General features: G+C 37.5%; 1 protein-coding gene across 2 annotated transcripts in view; it reads left to right on the top strand.

Moving 5' to 3' along the window:
- The window catches only part of LOC121316567 (fibronectin type III domain-containing protein 4-like), a 63,410-nt gene extending 39,969 nt beyond the window's left edge, over positions 1-23,441 (top strand). The window contains exons 4-6 of one of the 2 annotated variants that reach the window (XM_041251612.1): positions 4,107-4,193; positions 6,007-6,140; positions 22,013-23,441. In XM_041251612.1, coding sequence (XP_041107546.1) covers positions 4,107-4,193; positions 6,007-6,140; positions 22,013-22,051 — 260 coding nt within the window. In that variant the 3' untranslated portion in view covers positions 22,052-23,441. Of the gene's footprint in view, positions 1-4,106; positions 4,194-6,006; positions 6,141-17,285; positions 17,362-22,012 lie in introns of those variants that run through there. The other variant, XM_041251611.1, reaches the window with a different exon arrangement.
- The last annotated feature ends 3,014 nt before the right edge of the window (positions 23,442-26,455 follow it).

Raw genomic sequence — 26,455 nt, 5'->3', positions numbered from 1 at the left:
TACAGCTTTAGCTTCTTGGCAAAAGTGAGGGCTGCAGGACCCCCCCCCCCCCCCCCCCCCAAGCAACCCCCATGGCAGAGTGCTCTATTTCTGGAGCCCTCCTCAGTGAGGCCAGCTAGTATTCACTAAAGTGGACTAAAAACCTTTCAGTTGCAACTCCACTAAAACATTTGGCATACAGCAACTGGTCTAATATAAGACGTGTTAGTGAATTCCAGCAGGGAATAACAGTTGCATTCAAAGAGTTTAAGTTTTCCACTGAATAGAGTGTTGCTTTGCAATTGCTGATGCAGACATGATTGCTGTCAGCCTTATGTCCAAAACATTTAATCGTATGAGGTATATCAAGTTGCTTCTGTGATAATTTAAAAAACATTGGCTTAATGACTTATGGAAGCTCATCCAAATTGCTTTTTTTTTTTTTTTTTTTTTTTTTTTTTTTTTTTCGAGACATTTCATGTTACACAATTATGAAACAGTTGTTTACCTGAATCCTTGCTAACACATTGATTTATGTATTGCAAAAGTGTAATTTGTGGGTATATGGAGGATGTCTGTCCTGCTATACTGTACAGTATGTCAGAATTAAAATTTAGAGAGAACAGTCTAGTCCAGTTATGATGAACTTGAAAGGCACGTTCTTTAGCACAGCTTTTAAAAAAGTGATCTGGTGCTTTTATATAATTATTTTATTTGCTAAATCCATTTTAATAGCTTTGTTTAAAAAACAAACCAGTAAATATTTCTGAATGTACTTAACCAGTGAACCATCTGCAGTATAAGCCTTACACAACTTGGACAATTGTAATCTTCACACGAAAAACTTGTCAAGTGTGTTAGCTACAGAAGTCCCATGAAAAGAGGGTTTGATTTCTGCCGTCATCTGTGAAAATGGCTCAGGTTACCTAATTTAATTAACAACACTTCTTCCATTTTTGAAAAGCACTTTCCAAGCAATAAACATCCTAAGGATCATAGCTGTATGGGAGGAACACACCACTTTGAAATGTCTCTGTAGCTTTTGAAAAACATTTGAATTCCACTGGAATTTTAAATATAATGTATTATAATGTTGATTATGCAAAGCTTCATTACTGACAGTAGGCATGTGTAATTAAACTGGGGGAACACAAATAGCTGAAAAGTACATTTCAGGTCAGATGCTTTCCTGTGGTATTTTTTAGTTTGCCATAGAGCAATGCACACTAAATACACATCCTGACCTTCGAATGTATTTGCTGATTAATATTTAACTGCAGTAGAGCCAACATATGTTCCTCGTGTCTATTTAAAGGCTAATCTCATCATAATGTCAACCAGTGCTATTTTTTTAAAAATATGTACTTATGTCAATACAAATTGGTTTTATGGCAACATCAGTGTTTCAGCTGCCATATAGCAATGACAATATTACCTATTTGGTTGACAATTTTATGACTAATTCTTCTTAATTGGTCAATTTCAATCAACTTAGGCATTGTATTATACATTAGAAACAATGTAATACTGACATTTACATTATCTATCACAACCAATTACATTTTAAAACCACACATGAAAGGCAGAATGGTGCAACGTTCCTTTCTAAACACATAACCATGTGTACAATTTACCCAAGTAATGATTAGCATGCATTTTAGTTATTAACAATAAACCAAACGTGATACCTAAATGATATCCCTTACCCATCACTAAAGCAGCATTTTTTGGCAATTAAGTCCTTCAGCACATGGAAGTGTGTCCATTTATGCCAAAATGTATTTTGAAGTGTTTTTCCTGCAGATTTAGTGCAGGGAAACCATATTATTAAATGCATGCAGCTATGATCTCACAGCTTGAACTGGTTTGATATTTTCATTACCTTAATTTACAACCTTTTCAAATCAATAATTATTGGCTTGAAAGAGACATTTTCTTCTTTATGGATAATTCCTTTATAGCCTTTAGAAAGCAAATCAAAATATTATGTTATAGCCCCTATGGCTTTTTTATCCATGTACTTACAACTAACAATTCAATCAGCATATTGGTAGGTGAAGAGGTTTCTAAAAGCAGGTGGGCTTATCAGTATTTAGACAGACCACCGCACCTATAATAAAATATAAAGAGGACCTGTTTATTTTTGTTATGAACCCTATTTTTGTTATGAAACATGATGTCCTTTTTTTTTTTTTTTTTGTACGTGAGCATTCATGTTGCTAGGAGACTCCAGTCAAGAGGACTTTGTAAGAGAGATGCAGATTACAGCTACATCAAGCAACATAAATATACAGTATGATCCATACAGAGCAGCTGTTTTGTTTTGTTTTTTGTTTGTTTTTTAAGTCAGGTTGTGCATTTCTGCACTGTAATATACAATGGATCACAAGCAATATAGAGTTATTTCAGCAAAAGACATTGGGTAATTTATTGGGCTTCAAACCCCAGAGGCATCTTCACTTTGCTCAATAACTTAATCACAGTAAATGTAGAAGAGTAGGACCTACATGATATGTGTTCAAGCACACTGTCCTTTCTGACAAAACTGAAATATTGCTATCCATCTGATACAACTGGAGGTAAAAATCAATTTGCAACCGCCTTAAAAATGCACCAAAGGTTGACTCATTTTTCGACCTATTTCTATCAGTTTATGAGTCTGCATTGTGCTGTGTTGGAGCACTTAACAAATGTTATGAAACTGAAATACTATGCTGTGGCATATCGTTGTGCTTTAATGTATTACCTTCACCTAATTTCTTGTCAAAACTGACAATTAAGGAGCCTTAAAGTTCAGCTGTGTGCTTTGCTTAATTTGCCATGGGGTCATTAGCACAATCAATTAGTCAGAGGAAGAAAATACTTTTTGCTTTTTCAGTGTCTGCACTGTCAGCTTCTGCGGCTGTGCTCTGAATACTAAACAGGTATTTATTATTTTGTGTCCATAGCATGATAAATGCCTACAGAAAGCCATGCATTGGATGTGCTTGTTGAGATTTTTCTTTTGAAGAAGGAGAGAATTTTTTACTTATCAACCCTTTGAATATCAAATTATGAAAAGGCAGAGATACAAATGTTTAAGTAAAGTTGTCTTGCCATGGGAGTAGAAGTGTTCTAGGGTTTGAAATATTTCTATTTAAATCCCAGAATATGAAACAGCTGATATGAAACAAAAGTTGAAAGTGAACTTAAAATGTACTTTTGCTATCTACAATATAGCCGACTGGGTTCCTTTTATTTGTTATCAACGTTGTTGTTGTATTTTGTGACAACTGGAAAATAAAGGTGCCGAAAAGCTCTTGAAACCATCTCTTGTGAAGTGTGATTCCTGCCTGCTTCCTGTGTATCGTTCCCCAGAACGACACCAACACAATAATAGAGCCAAATCTATATCAAAGTGATTGGAGCGAACAAAAAATGTCATAATTCCCACCATGTACATCAATCCAATGCATTGAGGACAGTATAATCCCACCGCATTCTGTCTGTAAGTGCTTTAAAAACAAATTTTGTTGTTTGCAAAAGAACAGTTTAGTGTTTGCAGCCAAAAGCTTCCATAACTCAATTTTGAACTGTATCCACACTGGGTAACAAGATTTCTGAAAGAAAGAATTTAAAGAAAGAAAATAGGCCTACCATTTCATTCTAGTCGTGCTGAAATCATTTTTGCTAGGTGTAGATGGAGTATGAAATTGTGTATCAGTAAAGCAACTTAGTTTTTCATTGCTCTGCAGTATCGCCAATCAAGGTCTTTAGCAGCCAAGCATGATACTGGCAACATCACTGTATTTACTGTAAATAAAAATGGCAGCATTTTTAACCACACAGCCCTCATAGCTGTTAGCAAAATCTGTAGCGTGTAGAACTGCAAACTAAGTAAGGATATATATCATACCAACTAGACTCAAATGCATTTATATTCCAAATACATTTACAAATCCTCAATGTAAAAGCATTGAGAAAATGTTCTAATACTAAATCAGGAAAAAGTCAGAATAACCCCTCACTGCTCTTAGTTGGCTCTTGAAAGCAGATGCCAGAGAGCTGTGCTGCCTTAATCAAATAATGAAAAAAGGAATAGTGCTGCAGGGATAACTAACAGCATTTTCTTGACTGTGTATTTGCAGATGACCCGACGGTGCAGGGAATCAAATACCGACAGCTTCAAACTGGGGAGATGATCATTATAGTGGTGGTGCTCATCATGTGGGCAGGTGGGTGGAGACAAGGGCAATATTACACTGTCACAAACCTATTGCTTCCTAAAAAAAAAACGAAATACACTGACACACTAACATAGAGACTGTGTGAAATATTGAACATGTCAAATGACATAACAGATGGTATAATCTACACAAGCCCCACAAGCCCTGCCCCGTCTATTTATACATATCGCACCCCTGGTATAACGCTCATCCCTTGTAAAACACTCATAATAGTAGCATAAATAGATTTTTTACAGTTCACTAGTCAACAAAATGTGAATTATTATTGGTAAACAATTTTGCAAAGGAAGTGATAGCATTTCATATATCAACATTATTGTTTTTATTTGATATATATATATATCTCCTGAACCAAATATTAATTCCTAAAAGGGATGACTCACCATGCACAGTTTATTAAAAAGTTTCATTGTGGAATATGTGAAAATAGCATGGAAATATGCAATATTTAAACTACATCTGTGTAACTAATAAGAGAATTGTCCTTATGTACAGTAGAGGTGTAAATATTGTATTACACTTACTGTTTACATCACTGATATTAATACACCCCTAATAATTTTTCAGGTTATTACCCTTATCCTAGTCCAAACCACCTTGATCTTTCATTATTAACAGTTTGTCAAGGGTAATAAAAAATTCTCACCCCAACTCTAACCTAATGTAATCTTTATTACCAGTTATTACTGGTAGGGAATTGTCAACATATTTTGCGCTTAGAGAAAGGGGGTGAGTTATCACCCTTTATTATTTTTTCACCAACCAGACAGCGTAATTCCAGAAATCTAGTGGGAAATCTGTATTTTATATTTACAGGACCTCCTGTTGGTGACAGGGATGCTCATGTGCAGTTCCAAGAAATGGGTAGGCAGCATTTCTAAGGGAGAAAGTAGAACACACCCCAGTGTGTGTTGTCAAGTGTAGATAGGGTTTCCAACTGTCCGGTTTTGGACCGGACATCCAGTTCTAAGGGAATTTGTACCGTGTACATTCAGAACCACTGACCGGACAGCAAAAGCCTGGTTCTTGTGAATCTAGCTTACTCACTTGCTTACTTACTCTGGAGCCCGGAGCCCGGAGCCTGGAGCCCGATCATGAACCCATCACATCGCTTGCATTGCTGGTTTTGGAAAAACAGAAAATTGGCAACCAAACACACAATATACAGTAAATATATAATAATAATAATCAGAAAAATAATAAGGACCTACTTTTTATATCACCACCACAGATTTTTTAGTTCAGAATCTATCTATAGAATAATTTTACAGACCACTGCAACTGTAAACAAAAGAATACATGTCCTCTGTTGTTAATGACAACACATAGGAGCTCCACAAAATACTTCCTGCTGTTATACAGTTCATTAGAGCCTCACCCCTGGAAACTGAGACTGTAAGAGCTGTCATTTCCTGCGACCTGCTTGGTGACGAGGCTTCTGAGAAGAAACAACTCCTCCTGTCAGAGTTTATTAAGAAAGGCCCAGAGCTGACTATGCATATCTGCCCATATCATTCTAAGATCTCACTCTTTTTCACTGCCTGCCTAATATGGACCTTCTTTAGCATTCCTTCTTTCTTATAATATGGTTATAATCAATGTGTTTCAATCCAAGCTACAGGTGACTAGCTCACTCTCTTTGTCTGCAGCCAAAGCAATTACCTAGGAAGTGCACAGAAAGTTTCTTCCTAACACAAGCCTTTCAACCTGACAAAAGGGGTTAAAAAACAGGATTTTATTAATTAAATCAATCTGGAATAAATGTGCTTCTTGGGTTACATTGACTTTGTTTTTTTTGCAGCTGTGATTGTTCTGTTCTGCAGACAGTATGACATCATTAAAGACAACGATTCAAACAATAACAAGGAAAAGGCCAAGCCTTCCTCCGAGCACAGTACGCCTGAGCGACCAACAGGAGGGCTACTGCGCAGTAAGGTGAGTGCAGTGTCTGGCATTAAACATGCACAAAAACAAATACAGCCAGTGCTTGTTTATCCACTGGGATGGTTACAGTAGGTCTAACCAGGAGACAGCAGGGGTGTGCGATAATACCGATATACCAGACAATACAATAACCGGTATTTAAACAACAATACTGGAAATTTTTGTTTAACTGATTCGGGGAAAAGTCTACTGGAAAATGTTTGCTATTATCTCACACGTTAATTCCTTCCTACGAGAACTCGTAATGTGAGTAGTGCTAACACAAAATTCACTAGGCATGATCGAGGACTGCGTAGCGTAAGGGCCCTCGGGAATTAATGGAAGACATGTGCTTAAAAATTAAATAGTAAGGAGATTCCCCTTGGCTCGTGGAGAGCCGTCCTCGTGGAGATGAGGCCGAACCGATCAGTCTCCGAGGCTGGGAAGCAACCAGTTCTTCCCCCAAGGGGGATCTAGGTGAGAGAAACAGAAGATGTCAATGATAGGTAAATTTGGCCGTGGGTCCCCCATGACTCGTGGAGTACCTTCCTCACGGAGAATGAAGCCAGCAGCTGCTGGGCTTCTTAGATTGGGAAGTGAGCTTCACTTACCCCCAAGACGGAGACAGTTGCAGTTGCAAGGTGGAGTAGCCGAATAGCAGAGGAAGCTTAGTGGGGGAGGGGAGGATGGTGGAAAACAAAAATGCAAGACAGAGAGCAACTCCAGCTTGGGGTTTAAACAGGGGATTAGCCAATGTTATTGGCAGGAAGGAAGTAGGGGGAGGAACCCTTGTTCATGCCCCCCGATTAACACAGTTTACAAGAAAATATGGCAGAAGCACACTTTTTTTTTCAGCTGCTTAAATTCTACAAAGCAAAGTCAGATGTGTGGAATCATTTCCTAATAAAAAAAAATCTAAAAAGGATGGCTGTACAGTAACAAACATTGCGGTATGTTGTTTATGCCAGGCTGAAGTAATATGCTGGCAGTACCATCAACCTTACATACAGTGGTATATTCCTACATCTTAAAAGTGCAGGAACACCAATTAAAATATACATTTTTCTAAAACAAATTATACAAATTCAAGTTTTATTTGTACATTGAACAAACATAAATTGTAAGTATGATCCTTACATTTTTCATATATAGAAATTGGACCCTTGTTTTTTATATATATTCTGTATTCAAAATATATGGGATATATTTACATATATTTTAGTCTGTAATCCATATATTTATTTTATATGTTGAAAATATATGGTGGACCATATATTTTCATTAGTCTGTAATCCATATAAAATAAACATATAAATTACAGACAAATGTATTTTAAATATATCCCATATATTTTAAATATATAAAAATGGGCCAATTTCTATATATGAAAAGTATAAGGATCATACTTTTCTACCATATATTAAAAATATATGTTTGCTCATAAGGAAGGGGACCTGAAAAGATATTCGAAACTGAAACTGAATCAACTGTACCCAAACTGTCCCATTTGCATTCTTCAAAATTACTCTATTACAAGACTGCATTAAGGACAAAGTTTTCAAGATATATTCACAGTTCAGAAATGATTTTGAGAGTATCTGAGAGCCACCAGAATGTAAATACTGAAGCAGAAATGGAGCTACTGTAAGTGAATCTAAACAAGAAATACTCATAACAAATTTCTCTTTAAAATAACAATGTTTATAACTTGTTTGTTCTTGTTAGAAAGAGTTGTAGATAGTAAATCTAGAACAAACCTTATTCAAAATACGTTTGTTTTAGTTGCATTAATTCAAAGTGATCAGAAAGCTCCAACCCCTACACCAAATGCAAGCCCCACCTTTCTCTCCTGTGGAGATGCTGTGGGCATATTGTCCTTCAAAAGCAGTGGTCTGGCCACCTGTCAGAATAATCTGTTTCAAGCCCAGTATGAAATGTTAATTACTACTGTTCCACACAGCGTCATGTCTGATTCACTTTGTGGATGGTGAATAATAATAAACATTGATACAAAGAGACGTATGAATTAAATCTTATTCAGCTGCTTGATATAGCTGTCATTATTGTGGGTTTAGCGATAACCATGGGAAGATAAGTGAATATAGCAAAAATGACAATCTGAAGCAGATCAATGTGATTACCCCATTATGATACAATTAGATTGTCCAATGTACTGCTTCTTTTAAGTAAATGGCAAAAATAAGGGATAAAGAACAGTGGTTGGCGCAATGGCACAATACAAGTAAAAACATGTCTGTGCTTGATAGTAGGGTTTCCCAGATACTCAAGCCAGAGGGAAACTAGAGGAGGTGTCACTGGAGTGCTCAGGAGCACAGAGCCAGATTTGAAGTTCCAGAGCAGCTCTGGGGCTGGTTGCATAAAAGTGGTTTAGACTAGTCTAAACTGCTTGACCGGTCTTAGTTTTGTCACTTAGACTAGCATAATGCAAGTCAGCCAGTTGCATAACAGTTAAGACTGACTAAGTCTTAGCCTAAAAAGTTAGCCTCCTCACCCCCATGCTAACTTAGAATTTAGGTCTATGTTTCCATGGAAACCATTAACTGTCAGAAAGAAATAATGGCCTTCCACCATAATCTCTGGCTGTATGAACACTGTCTGAGGAGAGAGAGAGAGTGTTTAAAGACAGAAACAATCCACTGGGAGTGTACTCTGATACTGAGATCATTGAAAGGCTTTGTTTACCAAGGCAAACCATTCTAACATTACCAGAAGATCTAAAGGATACATTGAGGACAGACAGAAACTGTCCCTGAGGTGTTACAGGTTTGTTTGGCACTTAGATTTTATGTGGTGGGTTGTTTTTTAAATTCTGTGGGTGATTTCATGGTGTTGCATAAATCCACTGCCTCACGCATAGTCTAGAGTGTCAAAGGAACTTGCAACAAGACTGCTAGTGTTTCCTGTAAAGTCAACTGTTCTGAACAGAAAGAAAAGTGACATCTGGATTATTTTCTATTGCTGCATTTCCAAATGTTGTGGGATCAGTTGATGGGACTCATGTAAAGACAGAAGCTCCTTCACCTGATGAACACCTATATGTGAACAGGAAAGGACACCACAGCATAAATGTGCAAATGATATGTGATGCTTACCTGAAAATGATCAACTGTGTTGCACGCTGGCCTGGCTCAACCCATGATTCTCACATCCTGAGGCAATCAATTATACATGAAGCTTTTGACGGTGGTGCAATACCTGGTATACTGCTCGGAGACAGTGGATATCAGCTAAAACCTTGGTTACTTACACCATTCATCAACCCAATAAATGAAGCCCACACCCGCTATAAGAACACTCACACAATATTGAGGCATGTGATAGAGCAGTGTTTTGGTGTGTTAAAGAGAAGGTTCCACTGTCTACATGGAGAACTGAGGATGGTGCCTGAACGAGTCTGTAACATCTCCTGTGTTGCTGTAGTCCTGCATAACATTGCAAGGTATGAGCAAATGTGCGTTCATGTTAATTCTCACATTATGACCGGTGTAATCACATTTAAATGTAAATGTATAGTTTGTCTTTAGTTAACTATTTTCATAGATACGGAAGTAAGTATAAATAACTAATTAAAATAAATACTGTGGGAAAAAAAAAATGCTGCTTATTTTTTTCAGTACATTAATGTTTGGTTCATGTAATGACAGGGAACTTGCACTGCCAGACCCAGAGACTAAATGGTGTACCTGAGTATGAAGAGGATTAACTACCTGAGAAAGCAGGAGAAATAGGGAATATTTCTATAAAGATGGAAATATCGCTGGAAGATACATTCGACAAATGATTGTGGAGAATTATTTCTCCAATTAATGTTTTACACATTAATATTTTCAAAGCCGTATGAAATCTCCCACAGAATTTAAAACCATCAAGTGCAAAACAAGCCTGTAGCACCTCAGGATTTTTGCCTATAGCAGGCCTCAAAATATCCTTTAGATCTTCAGTAAATGTTATAATGGTTTTCCTTTGGTAAACAAAGCCTTTCAATGTAAGTGAAATAATAATAATAAACTAAGTTTGTAGTGAATTCTGTTGTATTATACCTGCAATGACCTTTTATTAGCATACTCCTTCTTATTAGGACAAATGTAGATATATTCAAATGAAACTTGTACTTAATATTTCAGTACATTTTCAGAAAAATATCTAAATAAAGACCAACTGCACTCACAAAATAAATGACGTAGAATTTGTATTTTACTTATAACAACGAAAACAATTATTCATAACATAATCTAACATAAAATAATTACTCATTTCTCAAACTTTACTAACAATCACTTACTAAAAAAAATACAAATATTTTACTAAAACATACTAAATATTGCTGTGGAAATGGAATTGGAACTTGGACATTTCAAAGTTGTATTACAAAGAATTATTAAAACAAAAAACAATTTTTATGAGTGTTGATAATCTGTTATTAAACTTTAATGTTCTGACTTTCTTGTTATTTCATGTGTAGGTTTTTTTTTGTTTTTTTGTTTTTTCTATTTTTAAATTCCTCTCCTTGAGAATTAAATTGTAGTTTTGTTTCTACATTATCATACCATGGTGATGTCTCTCTCTTTCTCTCTCTCTCTCTCTCTCTCTCTCTCTCTCTCCGAGCCTAACACCCTAACACCCTCCTCGATCCACCACTCACCTCGCGCTCTCAACAGTCCTCTGATTCAGGAGAGTCTAAGCTTTTGCAATTTTTTATATATACATATATTCTGTGTTTTATGTTTGTTGGTTTATATTTTTTGGTAATAGTGTTGTCTGTGTTGTTGGTTAAGCTGATCGTAGATCGCAAAAAAAGCAGGGATATGGCGTATAGTTCGGGGGGAGGAGGTATATTGACTCGTCGGCATGGCTGCCGTCAGGAGAGTCTAAGCTTTTGCAATTTTTTATATATACATATATTCTGTGTTTTATGTTTGTTGGTTCATATTTGTTGGTAATAGTGTTACGTCTTTGTTGTTTGTTAATCTGATCGTAGATCAGCAAAAAAAGGCGCTGATATGGCGTATAGTTCGGGGGGAGGAGGTATATTGACTCGTCGGCATGGCTGCCGCTGTGTGCCTGTTATCAGGATGTCGGTGGAGGATTGCCTGGTGGCAGTAGGAGAGGTTGTGGGCTTTGAGAAAATAAAGTCAGCTTCAAGGATGAATAAAGCTCTAGTCATTTTTTTAAGTGATGTGGATTTGGTCAATAAGCTGGTGGAGGAGGGGTTTAGTGTGCAGGGGTCTTTTATTGAAGTTTCACCTTTAGTAACACCCGGAACCAAAGTAATACTGTCTAATATCCCTCCCTTCTTAAGAAACGAGTTACTGGAAAGAGAGTTATCAAGATATAAAAAATTAATGTATCCCATTAAGACGATCCCTCTAGGTTGTAAAAATCCCAGTGTGAAACATGTTTTATCTTTTAGAGGGCAAGTGTTTATTTTACAAAATGACCCTAATTTAGTTACTGAGGTAGCATTGAATTTTAATGTAGAGGGGACGAATTGCGTCATTTTCGCCAGCTGTGATACGATGAGGTGTTTTAAATGTGGAGCTCAGGGACATCAAAGAAAACAATGCTCGAGAAACAGAGATCGAGCTGAAGCAAAGCAAGATAAGGGAGCTCCTGGTGGGGAGGAGGTTGGGGGCGGTCGGGCATAGAGGGAGGACGAGCAGCCCCCGGAGCCAGCAATGCCTGAGTCAGCGGAACCAACAGAGCCCGAGTCAGCGGTGCCTGAAGCCTAGTCGACACCGCAACAAAAGAGACACAGACACAGCCAAGCGCCAGCAGCCTCAGGAGAAGAGGCTGGACAAAACGAGGAGTTTGAAATGGTAGCGAAAAAAGAAAAAGAAAAACAAATGGCCTGAAGAAGGAGAAATAAAGCGGGATTCTGAGTTAGTGTCTGTGGGTAGCGGAGAGAAGACTCAGTCTCCCGGCGTGAAAGTTGCGGAGAGCGGAGGTGGTCCCCAACTGATGCCAGATGAGGAGCTGACGTCTTCCCAGGCGGCTGTGCCACCTTGCCCAGAGGAAGAAAGCCATACAGAACTGCCCCAGTCTGACTACAAGATAGGTAGTAAGACAGGGGGTACTGAGGCTGAAGCTGTGGCTGAGAGCGGCAAGGCCGCTGAAGAAGACGGGGCAGACGGTGAGGAAATTGAGGGCATGTACGAGTCGGATGACGGGTGGCTCTCCGATTCCTTATTAATCTCGGACATCCCTGATAGCCAACCCATCGGGAAAAAACTATATACATTACAGTATATTAATAACTTTCTTGACAGTACCAAAGGTTAAGAGGGGAGTGGACATTAAAAGTTTTTTTCCTGATTTTAAATTGTTTTTACATTCTGCGCATGTAGTCTCCAGGAAGTCCACGCTCAAGGAGCTAGATCAGCAGAAGAGATACTGTTTAAAAAAAGTTGTACAGACTGTAAAGAAGTTGATATGATCGAAAACATCATTTTAAAATGGATTTTTATAATACAACATTTTTATTTTTTAGTGTTTGTTTTAACTTGATGGTCTTAAATATTTTAGCTGCCATGGAGAAGTCTATTTTTATATCTTTTAATGTTAATGGTTGTAGACAGTTTTTTAAAAGAGCACAGTTATTAGATTTTTTTAAAGCAGAAAAGGGCTGGGGTTGTGATGTTGCAGGAGACGTACATTGAGCAGGAGAATGAGGCAGTCTGACTGTCAGAGTGGGGAGGTCAGTGTGTGTTCAGTCATGGCTCCAGCACCAGCGCGGGAGTAGCAGTGCTTTTAAAATGAGACCTGGGTGTCAGTATAAAGCAAGTTGAAGAGATTGAGAAAGGGCGGCTTTTAAAAGTACATACACAAATAGCTGATCTTAACTTTACTTTTATAAATATTTATGCATCAAATACAGGAAGAGAAAGAACTGTATTTTTTAACAAGTTGAAACAAACCATTTTAAAATGTAATAATAATGACATATTAGTGGTTGCGGGTGATTTTAATTGCACTATAGATTTTACAAAAGATAGGAATACTGAGGAGCCACATCCTCAGTCCTCCAGAGAGCTGACTGCAGTTTTACAGTCAAGTGATCTGGTTGACGTAAGGAGATGTCTGCACCCTAATGCCCGTCAGTACACCTGGTCCCAGTCTCGTAATAATTGCACTCCTAGAGCACGACTGGACCAGTTTTATTCATTCCGTTGTCACCTCAATTTTTTTTGTAGGGGCAAGTATCATTCCCAATAGTCTATCGGACCACCACTGCCTGTTAGTCAATGTACTTATTCCAACCGAAGGGCACAAATCATCTAACTGCCATTTTAACATTCAATTATTAAAAGACTGCAAATTTGAAAAAGTTTTTAAAGAGTTTTGGAAAGTCTGGCAAAAGCAAAAGAACATTTATCAAGATTTAAGGCTGTGGTGGGACATTAGGAAAAAACAAATTAAATGTTTTTGTCAGCAGTACACTCTGGAGGCAACCAGGTCACTGGACAAAGCAGTCAGGGAGTTAGAGAGAGACATTCTAAATTTAGAAAATAATGAAGATCACTCTAATGATCAAACCTTACAAAAAATAAAAGAAAAAAGAAATGTGTCAGGCAGCTTGCTGGAGGAGAAGGTGAAGGGGGCTTTGGTGAGTTCTTGCTTCATGGTGCTGAGGGATATGGACCTCCTACTTCCTCATTCTTTGGCCTGGAGAAGAAGAGAGCGTGCAGCCAGTAGCTGAGGTGTGTGCGGACACCCTGTGGCAGAGAACTACACAGCAGAGAGGAGATCAGTGAGGCGGCTGTGCAGTTCTACAAGCAGCTATTCACAAAAGAACATTGTGATCCTGCTGACACAGAGACTCTGCTCCAGGATCTACCCAACCTGAGTGAGGAGGAGCAGAGTGGACTGGATACAGAGCTTTCCTTCAAGGAACTGACTACTATAATGACACAGCTTTCCAGTGGGAAGGCGTCTGGGATAGATGGCCTCCCTGCTGAGTTTTTCAAACATTTCTGGACAGTGATCGGGGAGGACTTCTTCCAGGTGCTAAAGGAGAGTCTGAAGAAAAAAGAACTGCCTCTCAGCTGCCGCAGGGCAGTGATCACACTGCTGCCCAAGAAGGGAGACCTCTGCCTTTTAAAGAACTGGAGACCTGTTTCACTGTTATGTGTCAATTCGACAATAATTTCCAAGTGTCTCGCAAATAGACTTAAAAAATTTTTAAGTACAGTAATACACAAAGATCAAAGTTATTGTATCTCTGGAAGATCTATTTTTGATAACCTGTTTTTAATTAGGGATTTTTTAACTCTGAGCGAAACGTGCCATTTTAATGTGGGATTGGTCTCCCTTGATCAAGAGAAGGCTTTTGATAGGGTCGACCACACTTACTTTGTGAGAGTCCTGGAAGCCTGGAAAGGTTTGGCCCTGTTTTTATCTCTTACATAGAGCTTTTATATTCTAATGTTTTTAGTGTTTTAAAGATTAATAATGGGTTGAGCAAACCTTTCTCGGTGAGCAGGGTCATTAGACAGGGCTGCTCTCTATCTGGCATGCTGTACTCGTTGTCTATAGAGCCACAATTGCATGGCAGGTTGTCTGGCTGGGCGGTGCCTGCCTCACCCGTCCCTGTCTCTGTGAAAGTATCAGCCTACGTTGATGATGTGAACATGTTTGTGTGCAGTGATGGGGGCATCCAGGCCCTGAAGGAGAGCTTGGCAGTGTTTCAGAGAGCATCGTCAACACGGATAAACTGGGCAAAATGCAACACCTTCCTGTCAGGAGAGGGGGCCCCCACGCTGCCTCAGGCTCTGCGGTGGGACAGAACTGGGATTAAGGTGCTGGGGGTGTTCTTTGGGACAGAACTGTTCATGCAGAGGAACTGGGAGGGCCTGGTGGATAAGGTGAGGGGGTGGCTGCACAGCTGGCAGGGGCTGCTGGCTCAGCTGTCATTCAAGGGGAGGGTTCTGGTCATCAATAATTTGGTGGCCTCCATGTTATGGCACAAGCTGGCATGTCTAGACCCTCCATGGGAAATGGTAGAGGAGATTCAGAAAATACTGCTGGATTTCTTCTGGAGCGGTAGACACTGGCTGAGGCCCGCAGTTCTGTACCTTCCCACTGATGAAGGGGGGCAAGGCCTGGTCAGTATTGACAGCAGGGTGGCAGCCTTCAGACTGCAGGCAGTAAAAAGGCTCCTGTATGCTGAGGAAGGTGCTTACTGGAGAGAGATAGCTTTTTATTTTTTGAGAACAGTAGGAGAAATGGGGCTAGATCGGAACTTGTTTTTAATTGATTTTGTCAGGTTAGATAAGACAGGGCTCCCCTCTTTTTGTGTTAACATTTTTAAAATGTGGCAAATAGTTAGAGTGGAGAGGGAGGAGGGGTCAGTGACAGGGCAGTCTTTATTAAAGGAGCCCCAATTCATTAATCCCCTTTTTCCCATTCAGTTTTTTCAGTCGGGGGTGCTGTGTGCCAATTTTGTTAAGGCCGGAGTAACCCGACTGGTTCATTTGACACCCCTGTTGGGAAAGGCTGGCTGAGAGAATGATAAATGATAAATGAGCTGAAGAACTCTCTCTCTTCCCGAAGCTCAAGGAGGCTTTGTGGGAGAGGCTAGCTGAGGGGTCGGATCAGGGAGGGGACCCCTTTTTCCCTACAGTTTTTTTTATCCCCAGGTTTAGGTGAGGAGGAGGATGGGCATGGAGCGAGAATATGAAAAGTGTTTAAAAACAAGGAATAGGAGTGTTTTGATTAACTTTATTTTAGGGCAGGCAAAACTGGCCATTTTAAAATCCAGGAAAAATAAAATTTTAGAGGCAGGACTAACAAATGTTGTCAGACTTTTTCGTATTTTAGTAGTTAGCCGTATTTACAGTATAATCGTAAATCTTGAAAAACTACTCACTTCTAAATCTTTTGTAGTAATTTATGTATTACTTTAGTATAAATACATGTTAATTTGGATTCATATGTTGTTTTTTTCTGACTTTATGTGAACGAAAAGACACACATTTGCCCGTTTTCCCATTGGAAATAGTGATATTTTAAAATATCACCGTCCTGGTCACAAAAGCAAAGTTTGTGGGGAATAATAGCCATTTTCTATACTTTTGAGGCATAAGCAATTAGGAAATAACACTTACTACCTAGGAACAAAATAAATAAATAAATAAATAAATTGTTACACAGTGTTATGAACAAAATATTAATGCATTTAAACATATTATCAATGTGTCTAATAATACCTTTCATCCTTTATTTCCATTTTTTTTTATTCAATTAGCGTATAACTAGGCCTATTTAAAACTCACAAAACATAATAAAAGTGTACAGTTTTGTGTACACCATAATCTTAGTATGACTAATGAAATCTAACTTTCGGTTGTTAGAAATTGCCTGATTTAATGTAACAGTTTTGTTGTTACCGTGTCAACATACCTTCGCTATTTAACACTTTCACTGATATTTTCAGCCACACTGCAGCTTGACTCAGGCACAGCTGACACTGTCACTGACAGTATGAGTCTCCTGCTTGCTCACACAGACTCCACTATCTCTCCCACCGGCAATCCCCCAAAACATTGACGATTCCTCCCCAAAATTTTCAACAACCAATTCTGTGGTTCATTTTAGCTTTGAGGGAGGTCCTCCAGTATGTAGATGTTTCCTCTTGAAAGTTTCTTTTTTAGCATCTTGTATCATATTCTTCCACCGTTTTTGTACTTCAATTAAGTGGGAAAAAAAAAAGTTAAACATGTTTCCAAGCAATCCATTTGCGCTGTGTGCATTACTTATGAGAGCAATTAGTTTCTAACCCTGCAAAACAAGTGAGTGTAATAAAAAATGTACTGGAAAAGCATTTAATGTAATTGATTTCTATTTTGTTTTCTTTCTGTATTGTCTGTTATAGTGCTGCTCTCTTGCTCTGATTTATGGTAGTATTGGGAAGCAGAAATGGGTCACAGGGTCATTGAATTAGTTACACTTTGATTTGTAGGCCAAGAAAGATTTCAATTGGGCCATCCTCTCCTGTTACACTGCCAGTCTTCCCTTGTTAACCATTTCCCTTTCATTTGTGATTAAATCACATAATGGAGAGGAAGCCCAATAGTCAAATGCCTACTAATCATGGTAAAATCCCTCATGCAGCATTAACTGCTCAACTCTTCTTTAAAGGTCGATATCCACACGAATGTACAGTGGCACTGGAACAATTTCTAAAATGGGGGTGCTGAAAGCCATTGAACAAAAGTATGACCCCGTTATATGATGGAAGCCATGCAAAGCCAGGGGGTGCTGCTGCACTCCCAGCATCCCTCGTTCCAGCGCCCTTGCGAATGTATTGTTATAGCCATTAGATTGTTGTGTCTCATGTTTCTGTGCTAAGGCTGTCATTGCCAAACATGATATCACTGTATTTAGCATGTTCATAATGTATGCTCCCAGAATAGCTTATGTAATTTTCATTGTCTATTTCCACGTATAATGTATGTAGTATGCTCTCTATATATTATAACATTGGTAGTTCAGTATTTAGTTGCATGGTCTGTCTGTCTATCTGTCTACTTGTTTTGTCTGATGGAGTGAGTACTGAGGGTCTTGTGGAGGTGCATGTGTGGGCACTGCTGCCAGGTTTGTCAGCATCTTTTTGAAATATATATTTATGCTGTTTTACAGTTACTGTTTAAAGATTATTGTTAAATAGTTTTACTGCACTCAGCTGACGTTCTGTCTGCGACAGTGGTCAGGATGGCTGGGACAGGAGGGCAGCCTCCTCCAAACATTTCTTTTGAAAAGTTAACCCATTGACACAGAATTAAAGTGTCTTCAGGGAAGTTTATCCCTTTCAAAGAATCTCTGCTCACTATTGGGGATGCAGTGGCCTGTGAGAACGTGAAAGCAGCTTCTTGCATGCGTGGGTCAATTGTTTGCTTTTTATTTTTATGGATCAGTCGAGCTAGTTTCTTTTGTGTATTTTATTATTTATGTAGGTATTCATTTGTTATTATTATTATTATTATTATTATTATTATTATTATTATTATTATTATTATTATTATTATTATATAAATATACTGTGTTTATGTGCGGACAGACGAAAGCCCTCAGGCATGATTATTTATTGTTTATGATGACTACAAAAAGTGTGTTTGTGTTTTGTTTATTTAGTTAAAAACTTCTTACAGAAGATGTCCATCTCCCGAGTTAATTCACTGATTGATTGTTGCTAATCGGGAGATGATCACCTGTATAAATACCTGTAGCTTTCTGCGCTCCAGGAGTGTCAGAGGGGATGCGTGAGTCTAAATTAATAGAGAAACAATTCCTATATCTATAATATACTTGTTTAGAATTGATAGTGTTTGTTTTACTTTGCCCAGAGTGCCCTTTGCTTTGTATTGTGTGTTCTTTTGTTTAAACTGTTTAAATTTAGTTAATTATTAAATAGGCGCGCAACAGCGTCGTTTTGATCATACAATCATTGTATTGTTTCATTTCCTGGTCTGACGGCACCGCCCACATGCACCACTCAAAGCATAGGGCACTCTAGCCAAAGTAAAACAAACAATAACAATTCTAATTCCTCCATCCGAACATAAACACAATATATGTATATACTATTACGAAGAAGAAGAAGAAGAAGAAGAAGAAGAAGAAGAAGAAGAAGAAGAAGAAGAAGAAGAAGATTAATCCTTTCATAAATAAAAATACACAAACAAGGGGTGGGCACCCCGTCACACACTTTCACTGAAAATGTAGGTGAAGATCATGCTTTCAGTATCTAATTTCTCTGACCTTTTTGACAAGAGTCAAAGCAATTATAAAAAATACCGAAGCCAAAAACGTAATATGGGAGTCGATTTCTAATGACTTGGGCATGCCTGGTTTGTATAATTTCTATGCATATCTCCACATATATCACCTATTATATTGCCATTATCATCAGGCCTATAATAATACTAAGCCATTTGCTATTGCGTTTGTTTGTTAGTAATCATACTTTCTGAAAGATTTGGCAAATGTCCAGCTAGTGTGTTCTGACGTGCGATTGCTTCTGGTGTGCACTGTGTTTTTGCAGTGAATTTGTAGCGTCGCCACCGGTAAAAATCACGTCGCGTCTGGTGTGTGAAGGCCTTAACACTGCTGATAGTGATAAACAGCAGTGAGGACTGGCCAATGCCTGCAGGCAGAGGGGTGAGCGAGTAGTCTAGTGACGGGGGCTCCAGACACTGCTGGAGTATGAAAGCCTATTATACCGTTAATGACAACTTTGAAAAATATTCATATTTCCCTTGACAAGAAATCTACTTTCAAACAGGTAGGTTAGAGTTGAATAGCTCGAGACCAACCGTGTTTATACGCATACCTAGAACAACCACGAGCGGTCAATTTGACCGGAGTATTAAAAACAACATCAGTATTATAATGAAAGGACAAATTGAAGAGAAGTCATAGATTTATTCAGGAATGTCATGTAAAGCAGCTACACAACCGAAACATTGTAAATAAATGGACATTTGAACAGAAATATGTTTACATATAGACATATTACATAAAGTGAATGGTAAAAATGAAATAAATATTTGAAAATAAATTTGTGTTATAAATAAATTTCAGGTATATAAGGTACATGCAAAACTGTACAACTGAACTGATTTAAATAAGTATCAAATGTTTTTTTTTTTTTTTTAAATAGTTTATATTGCCTACATAACAAAGCGCATAAACTCAACCGAAGCTATGCGTTTATACACAGACATACTATAATCGAAATGACTTGAATAAATAAACATTTGGCACAGCTATCAGCAGTCTTGTTGCCATTGCATTTTGCAATCTGGCATTGTCATAGTCATCTCTTACGACTGGCACTGGGTTCATCTGCACTTTCAGCTGCTGGTACCTTTTGTTGAAAATGTGTCTCGCGAAGCTCTTCAGCTAACTTCAATATAAAGTCTCCTCTTCCTATGTTTTCACCAGTGCCTTCCTTGTAGAGAACTAAGGCATTATAGTTGCAAGATCCAGAACATTGTAAACAAAAATTTGGACAGGCCGCATGTGAGAACCAGAATCTACAGAATATTTCCTTGCCATCTGATCTAAAACGTCAGCTACATGCTTTGCTGAAGTGAAGAACTCAACAGTCTGTTTTTTTTTTCTTCTGCAACTCTTTTGCCAATTGCAATGAAGTAAAAAAATGGTCAGTGGTAACATTCCTCCCTTTCCCTAAATAAGGTCCAAGTAGCTGGAGTATCACGTCTTCACCCAGACTTTGTGCAGCTGGGTGAGTCTCATGCTTTCCCAAATAGTGGAAACCATTTACCATTTATTAGCCATGTACTGAGTCCAGCAAAACTTTGTTTTTGTTGGGAAAAGCTGCTCATCCACTGTAATATTTTCATTTTGAAGTCAGGCACTTCTGCTTTGCTTCAGATCAAAATGCAGAAATTGCAAAACCCCACTTACTGGACCACAAACTGTACAGACAAGCTTCTGGTACTAAATGCTTTACAAACATATACTAGTGCAATGAAAGCTTCTAATTCCTCCAAGGGCATTGACCGGGAATCATCTTGTAGTTGTCAGTGAGCTTCTGCTTATGTTCATCGTTGTATGTGGTCAATCGATAGGTGAAAAGCTCTCATCAATGTTGTGTTTTGCATATGCCATGGGACCTGGAACTTCCCTCAAAATATTATGTATATTCTATATTCTACCTGCAGCTTCAATACCAGGATTTATAGTGTTCCAAATAGTGCATCATTACCAGCCTCTTGAGTGCCAGGTGATAGACATTCTGTTCAATACATCTCCAGCCTAACCCTGTCTGTAAAAATGATCCCTTTTCTAATGTCAGGGTCAAGGGGTGTGCTTGAAGCAAAAATTCAAACTCTGTCCTTTATCATAGTCTGTGGTTACTCATTTCCCCACACCAAAGGAGGTCGGCGTTAAGCAAATGGAAACCTAGTTAGTTGACTTTTTTGTCAGAGTAAGTGAAACTGGATCTTTTACTCTGTATAGACAACAAAGAGATGAGCATTCTTGAACTGAAAAACAACTTGTAAACCTGAACCCCATGCACACCCCCACATGTGCTCAAATCATTTGCAGGTTAGGGGTTTAAAATTGGAATGTAGCTTATGCTAATTCATTTTTTTAACCATGGCTTTTTTTGTAATTTCCAGTCAACAGCGAGCAGACAGTGACATTCAAGCTTCCTGTTATGGGCTTGGGAATTTCCTACCCATAAATATATTCGAAAAGTATTTAGCAACTGAAAAAAAAAAAGCATTAAGATCTGAATAGGACAAGTGACTTCTATGAAATTGCAAGGAGACCTCCAACAATGTGAAGATAATTGAATCCAGAGGGGACCTCTTTACTTAGGCAATATATTATGCATGCTCATCAGTTCCCTGGCACCTGGTCAATTACACATAATGCAGCACACTTAACATAAAACTGAAATTTTAAATGATGAAAATAAAAGCTAAAAAGTGTGCTGTTCTAGTATTTATATATTCTGGGTATTGGACCCATTTTAATTATGAAAGTTACTAAAAGATATTCTAAAGAGAAGATAAAGTGGGATGTAGAGAATATATATTTTCACATACCTGCAGAACCTGTGAGCTGTGCTAAATAATAGATCAATTTTTATCAAAATGTGCTTGAAACCATGGACTAATGTTCATTTTTGCAAATGATGATGGCGGTTTTGTAACATGAACATAAATCACACAGCTGGAGCAGACAGAACCACTTGCTTGTAAATGCCTGCATAATGTTAGAGGAACAAAACACACACTACTGAAGTATGTTATAACAAAGCATACCCCCAAAAATCAGCTATCCACTGTAAATAAATGCAAATGTTTATAACTGGCATTTCTTTCTTACAGTTTCAGAAAGCGCCATCAATCAACATCATTGAAGTCTGACCCAAGAGTACAGTATGTTGCCCTAAAGACAAGCCCTCTGCAGAGGCTCTTGTGAGACAGTGAGGCAGTGGAATGGTTCCAAGGTGGGAGACCTTTAACATAAACGCATGTCACTTTCCAAGCCATTCAGCCCTGTAAGAAATGTGAACGAGGCCTAAAACATAATGCATGACAAATGCAAAGAAGCACCTAATCTATTTTGATGATTGATCATTTGGAAACAGAGTCATTTGATCTTGGATGTCCATTCATAGATGTAAACAGTGCAGTGAAGGCCAAGAAGATAAGGTTGACACTTTGCATTGTCTTAACAGTGCATTCTCTGGACTACATTTTTAGCAGGAATGACGTGTAAGAATACAGTCATGATATAGTCTATTTTTTGCCAACCTCAATGAGACATGTTTTAGGAGCAGCCATAAATGATAGGCTAGAGGACACAGAGATATCTAATCTGAAAGTTCTGAAAGATACAAACATCTGATTTTATTGAAGAACATGTCATACTCTGAGGCTTGGGTTTGGGTAAAACATCCATTCACTTTTGTGAGCCTATTTGATGAACACTGATATATGAGTCTACAGTATATGACAGGCTATGCTATTCTGGCAACATTTATCCAACTAATATTAACTTGCCACAGAAATATCAAAAAATATTTTCTTTCACAGAGTCAACATATAATTAGACTGGACTATTTTGAGTGAAAAAATGTTTCTAATAGTTCCTACAGGAGATGCTTCATAATGGTAACAATTAAAGCAATATATGTTTAATAAGTGCCTAGCGCCCTTGAAAACACATCGCATGTGAATCAATCATGTCATTGACATTTTGCTAGAAATCTGTGTTCTCTGTCAACTAAATTACACATGAGCAGTTGTCATTCAAACATTCTGTTAATTTCCCATGGGCCTAGGTATGATATTGTGTTTACTTCAGTTTTGTAAATCAAAAAAAAAAAAAAACTACATGGAATAAAATAATTAAATATATATTTTTAAGCCAACACAACATGATATTGAAGACATAATGGGGAGGATTTTCAAAAATCAGCATTATTGTCTCGAACTCTTGGTATAGTAACGACAGATTTTAGTAGCAAGTGATCTTCAAATGAAATTTGTTAATAAAATCAATCCAATAATGCTTTGAAACTGAGTCAATGAGCTTGTTAATAAACACATTTCTCAGTAAAAAGTTTAATTGTCGCAGGTCACGTACATCACTTCCTTTCTCTATGACTACATAAGGGAAGCTCGTTAATCAAAATGCATGCTAACAAGATCAAGAAAATAATTTGCTGTTATCACCTGCTGGAAATGTATAGGGACAATAGACACACACACGGGTCTGTTCCTCTGCATCACACTGGCCAACATGCAGGTGGCAGGGGATAATATTTTATATATATTATAGTTTTTTGTTTATTTCTTTTTGGATGAGGTAAGCTATCTATGTAGGATTGGTTGGAATTAATTTTCTTATGATGAAACTACTTTTATATGTATTTTAGTGTATATAAAATATATATATATATATATATATATATATATACATATAGATATATATATATTATATATTATATAATATATATACATATGATTGTAGGCTATTTTTATAAATAAGTTTCAAAGTGCACATTTGTGTTGTAATGAATAATAGTACTTATGTAAAAGACTATTTATGTACACTTTATTATATATTTATTAAGCTTTTAAAATTACGATAGAACTCCCTAACCCAATACACAATTTGTTTATAATTGTTCAGTGAATTCCTCTAACCATGTTGAATTCATTTTCAAAAATGTGTTCTAAGCAGAATACATAAGAGTAAAATTATAAATGTTTTTTTTTTTTTTTTTTAAACTGAAATACCATGTATTTCCTTGTTTAATTAAAAATAAATAAAGGAATAATTTATTAGGTATAAATAAATAAATAACTAAGACATTGCCTAGAGGAATAAATATATTTAGAAATAAATATGTTTAAATAAATGTAGAAATGAATGTCTATTTTATAAATGTATAAATAAATTAATAAATAGCACGCCAGAAAGATATGTCATATTAATTGATTTGGCTGATGATCTACCACCAGCACCTTTCCAATTGTGCCTATTTGCTTGATGCTTGACAAGGTTGCCCCAATTGCTACTGTTCCACTGCCCTGCCTTTGAAAATATATTGGCTACCAGTAAACGAAAGGGATAACCTTAATACAGCCCGTACTGTTTAGTCCTCCTCCGATTATAGGGGTGAGGTGACAGTTATGCATTTCAAATTGGCCAGAAAAACAAAAATAAATCAGATAGAGCAACCAAAATTAGTAGAAAAAATAAAAAACAAGGAAAGATAAAAGTTGCACCCACCATGAACAAATCGGGCCAATCATTCCCACCTGCTAGGTGGTCAATTATAATACCTTTGTAACAACACAGGTCGATCAGGCTTAAGCCTTAACACAGACATGAATCACAGGATTTCCAATACTTTTATCTATGTTTTAATCACCCTCAGGTTTTTTCTTCTTTGCTGACCGGTGCAGTCAGTGTCTCTTGGGAAATGTAGCCCTGATTCTCCACTGGTTAGGAATGGACTTCATTTTCCCCTGCCAGCAGTTACCGGTAACCTGGAAACATACTGCGCTGAATCCTAGCCCTTATGTACCCTCCATCTACAATCTCCCCCCTCACTTCACCACAAATATATATATATATATATATATATATATATATATATATATATATATATATATATATATATATAAACAAAGCCTCCCGTCTCAGGTTCATTGGTGCCCTTTTGAAGTAGACCCAGACCTGTAAGCTTTAGCACAGTTGCACACATGTACAAAAACCAAAATAAACAAAAACTTAACTCCCCTTGGAGTACTAACTAAACTTTTGGTTTTCCTAAAACTAAAGGGTTGGGATGGCTAAGCCGCTATCCTCTTTTTAAATTTAACCAGGCTGGGCAAAAACTTCACTGGTCTTCGTCTCCTAAACTGGACCGCTAAGCTGTTTACCGGTCACATGCCTTCATGCTTCTACACACAGTACTTCTTCTGTTACCAGCTCCCTGCTGGTCTTCCCCCTAATGGAGCTGCAAGCTCCCTTTTTATTCTGTGTGGCTGTTCCTAATCAACACCAATTACGGTACCTCTTTTATATATATATATATATGTGTGTGTGTGTGTGTGTGTGTGTGTGTAGTTTTCTACTCTGGTGCATTATGAACATCAGTAATTTACTCAAAGCCTCCACTAGTGTTTTCTACTATTATAACAACCTTGACATGGATAAAGGAGGAAAAACATTGAGTGAAATGGCTTGCATCACTTGATTTTCAAGGTGTGGTATCCGAGGCATAATCAGCAAGTACTGAGAAACATCATCTGTAGTTGACAAACCAAGGACTGGAAGACCCATAAAGCTGTCTAACAAGGATGAACAGTACTTGAAGATAATATCCTTAAGGACTAGAAAGAAGACAAGTGTTGAATTGACAACAGAACTGGCAGAAGGTACAGGTGTCATTGTCCATCCTCAACAGTCCAAAGCACCTTTGACTATTGTTCCATAGTCCAATTTCTGTGTTATTGTACATATTTTAGCCTTCTAGTCTTGTTTGTCTTTCTTAACAGAGGTATTCTTACTGCAACACATCATTTAAGTCCTGATTTCAAGCGTGATTTATGGACAATGACACTGTAAAACAAACGGTACCTTAACAAAGGAAAGACAAAAGCACTTTTCAATTAGTTAACATGTCTAATGTACTTAGAAAACAGTCTATGTTACTAGTAAATTATCCTTTCTCCATCTCAGATTTATCCACTCAGAAGAATATTATCTCCTCAGACACAGAATGTGCCCTGTACAGTAGTTATATATCGCTTTACAACACAGCTAATGTAATACACGTCCATTGTTCTTTTAAGTTATAACCCAAAAGAACCACTGCCGTGAGTCAGAGAAATGGTTGTTATTCTTTGTAGTTCCAGACCTGGCAATTGGGGAACATATAATGCAAATATCACCTTGAAAAGAAACATCAGTTCTGAACTTACCTCCTCAGTTTAGACCTGTCAAACAATGAGAATGGGTCAGCACTGGAAAGATTATTTTCCCTTCATTTAATTAAGCTTGTTTATTTTCAACATCGACCTGGGTGGTTTGAAAGCACCTGTTATACTATTATAACTGAAACATTTATACATATCAAAACAAAGCATATTATAAAATGTTGTATATGTACAGTCTGCAATATTGTTATTCTTCACATAACAAATACATGTGCTGGTATATTAACAGGTTGCAAATATTTAATTTGCCATTGCATGTGCACTAGTAAGCATTTCTACAGCATTTACTCCCTAAATAATTCAGAGATTTCC

The sequence above is a fragment of the Polyodon spathula genome, chromosome 6 (genome assembly GCF_017654505.1).
Source record: "Polyodon spathula isolate WHYD16114869_AA chromosome 6, ASM1765450v1, whole genome shotgun sequence".
Lineage (NCBI taxonomy): Eukaryota > Metazoa > Chordata > Actinopteri > Acipenseriformes > Polyodontidae > Polyodon > Polyodon spathula.
This window is presented reverse-complemented; position numbering and strand designations above follow the sequence as displayed.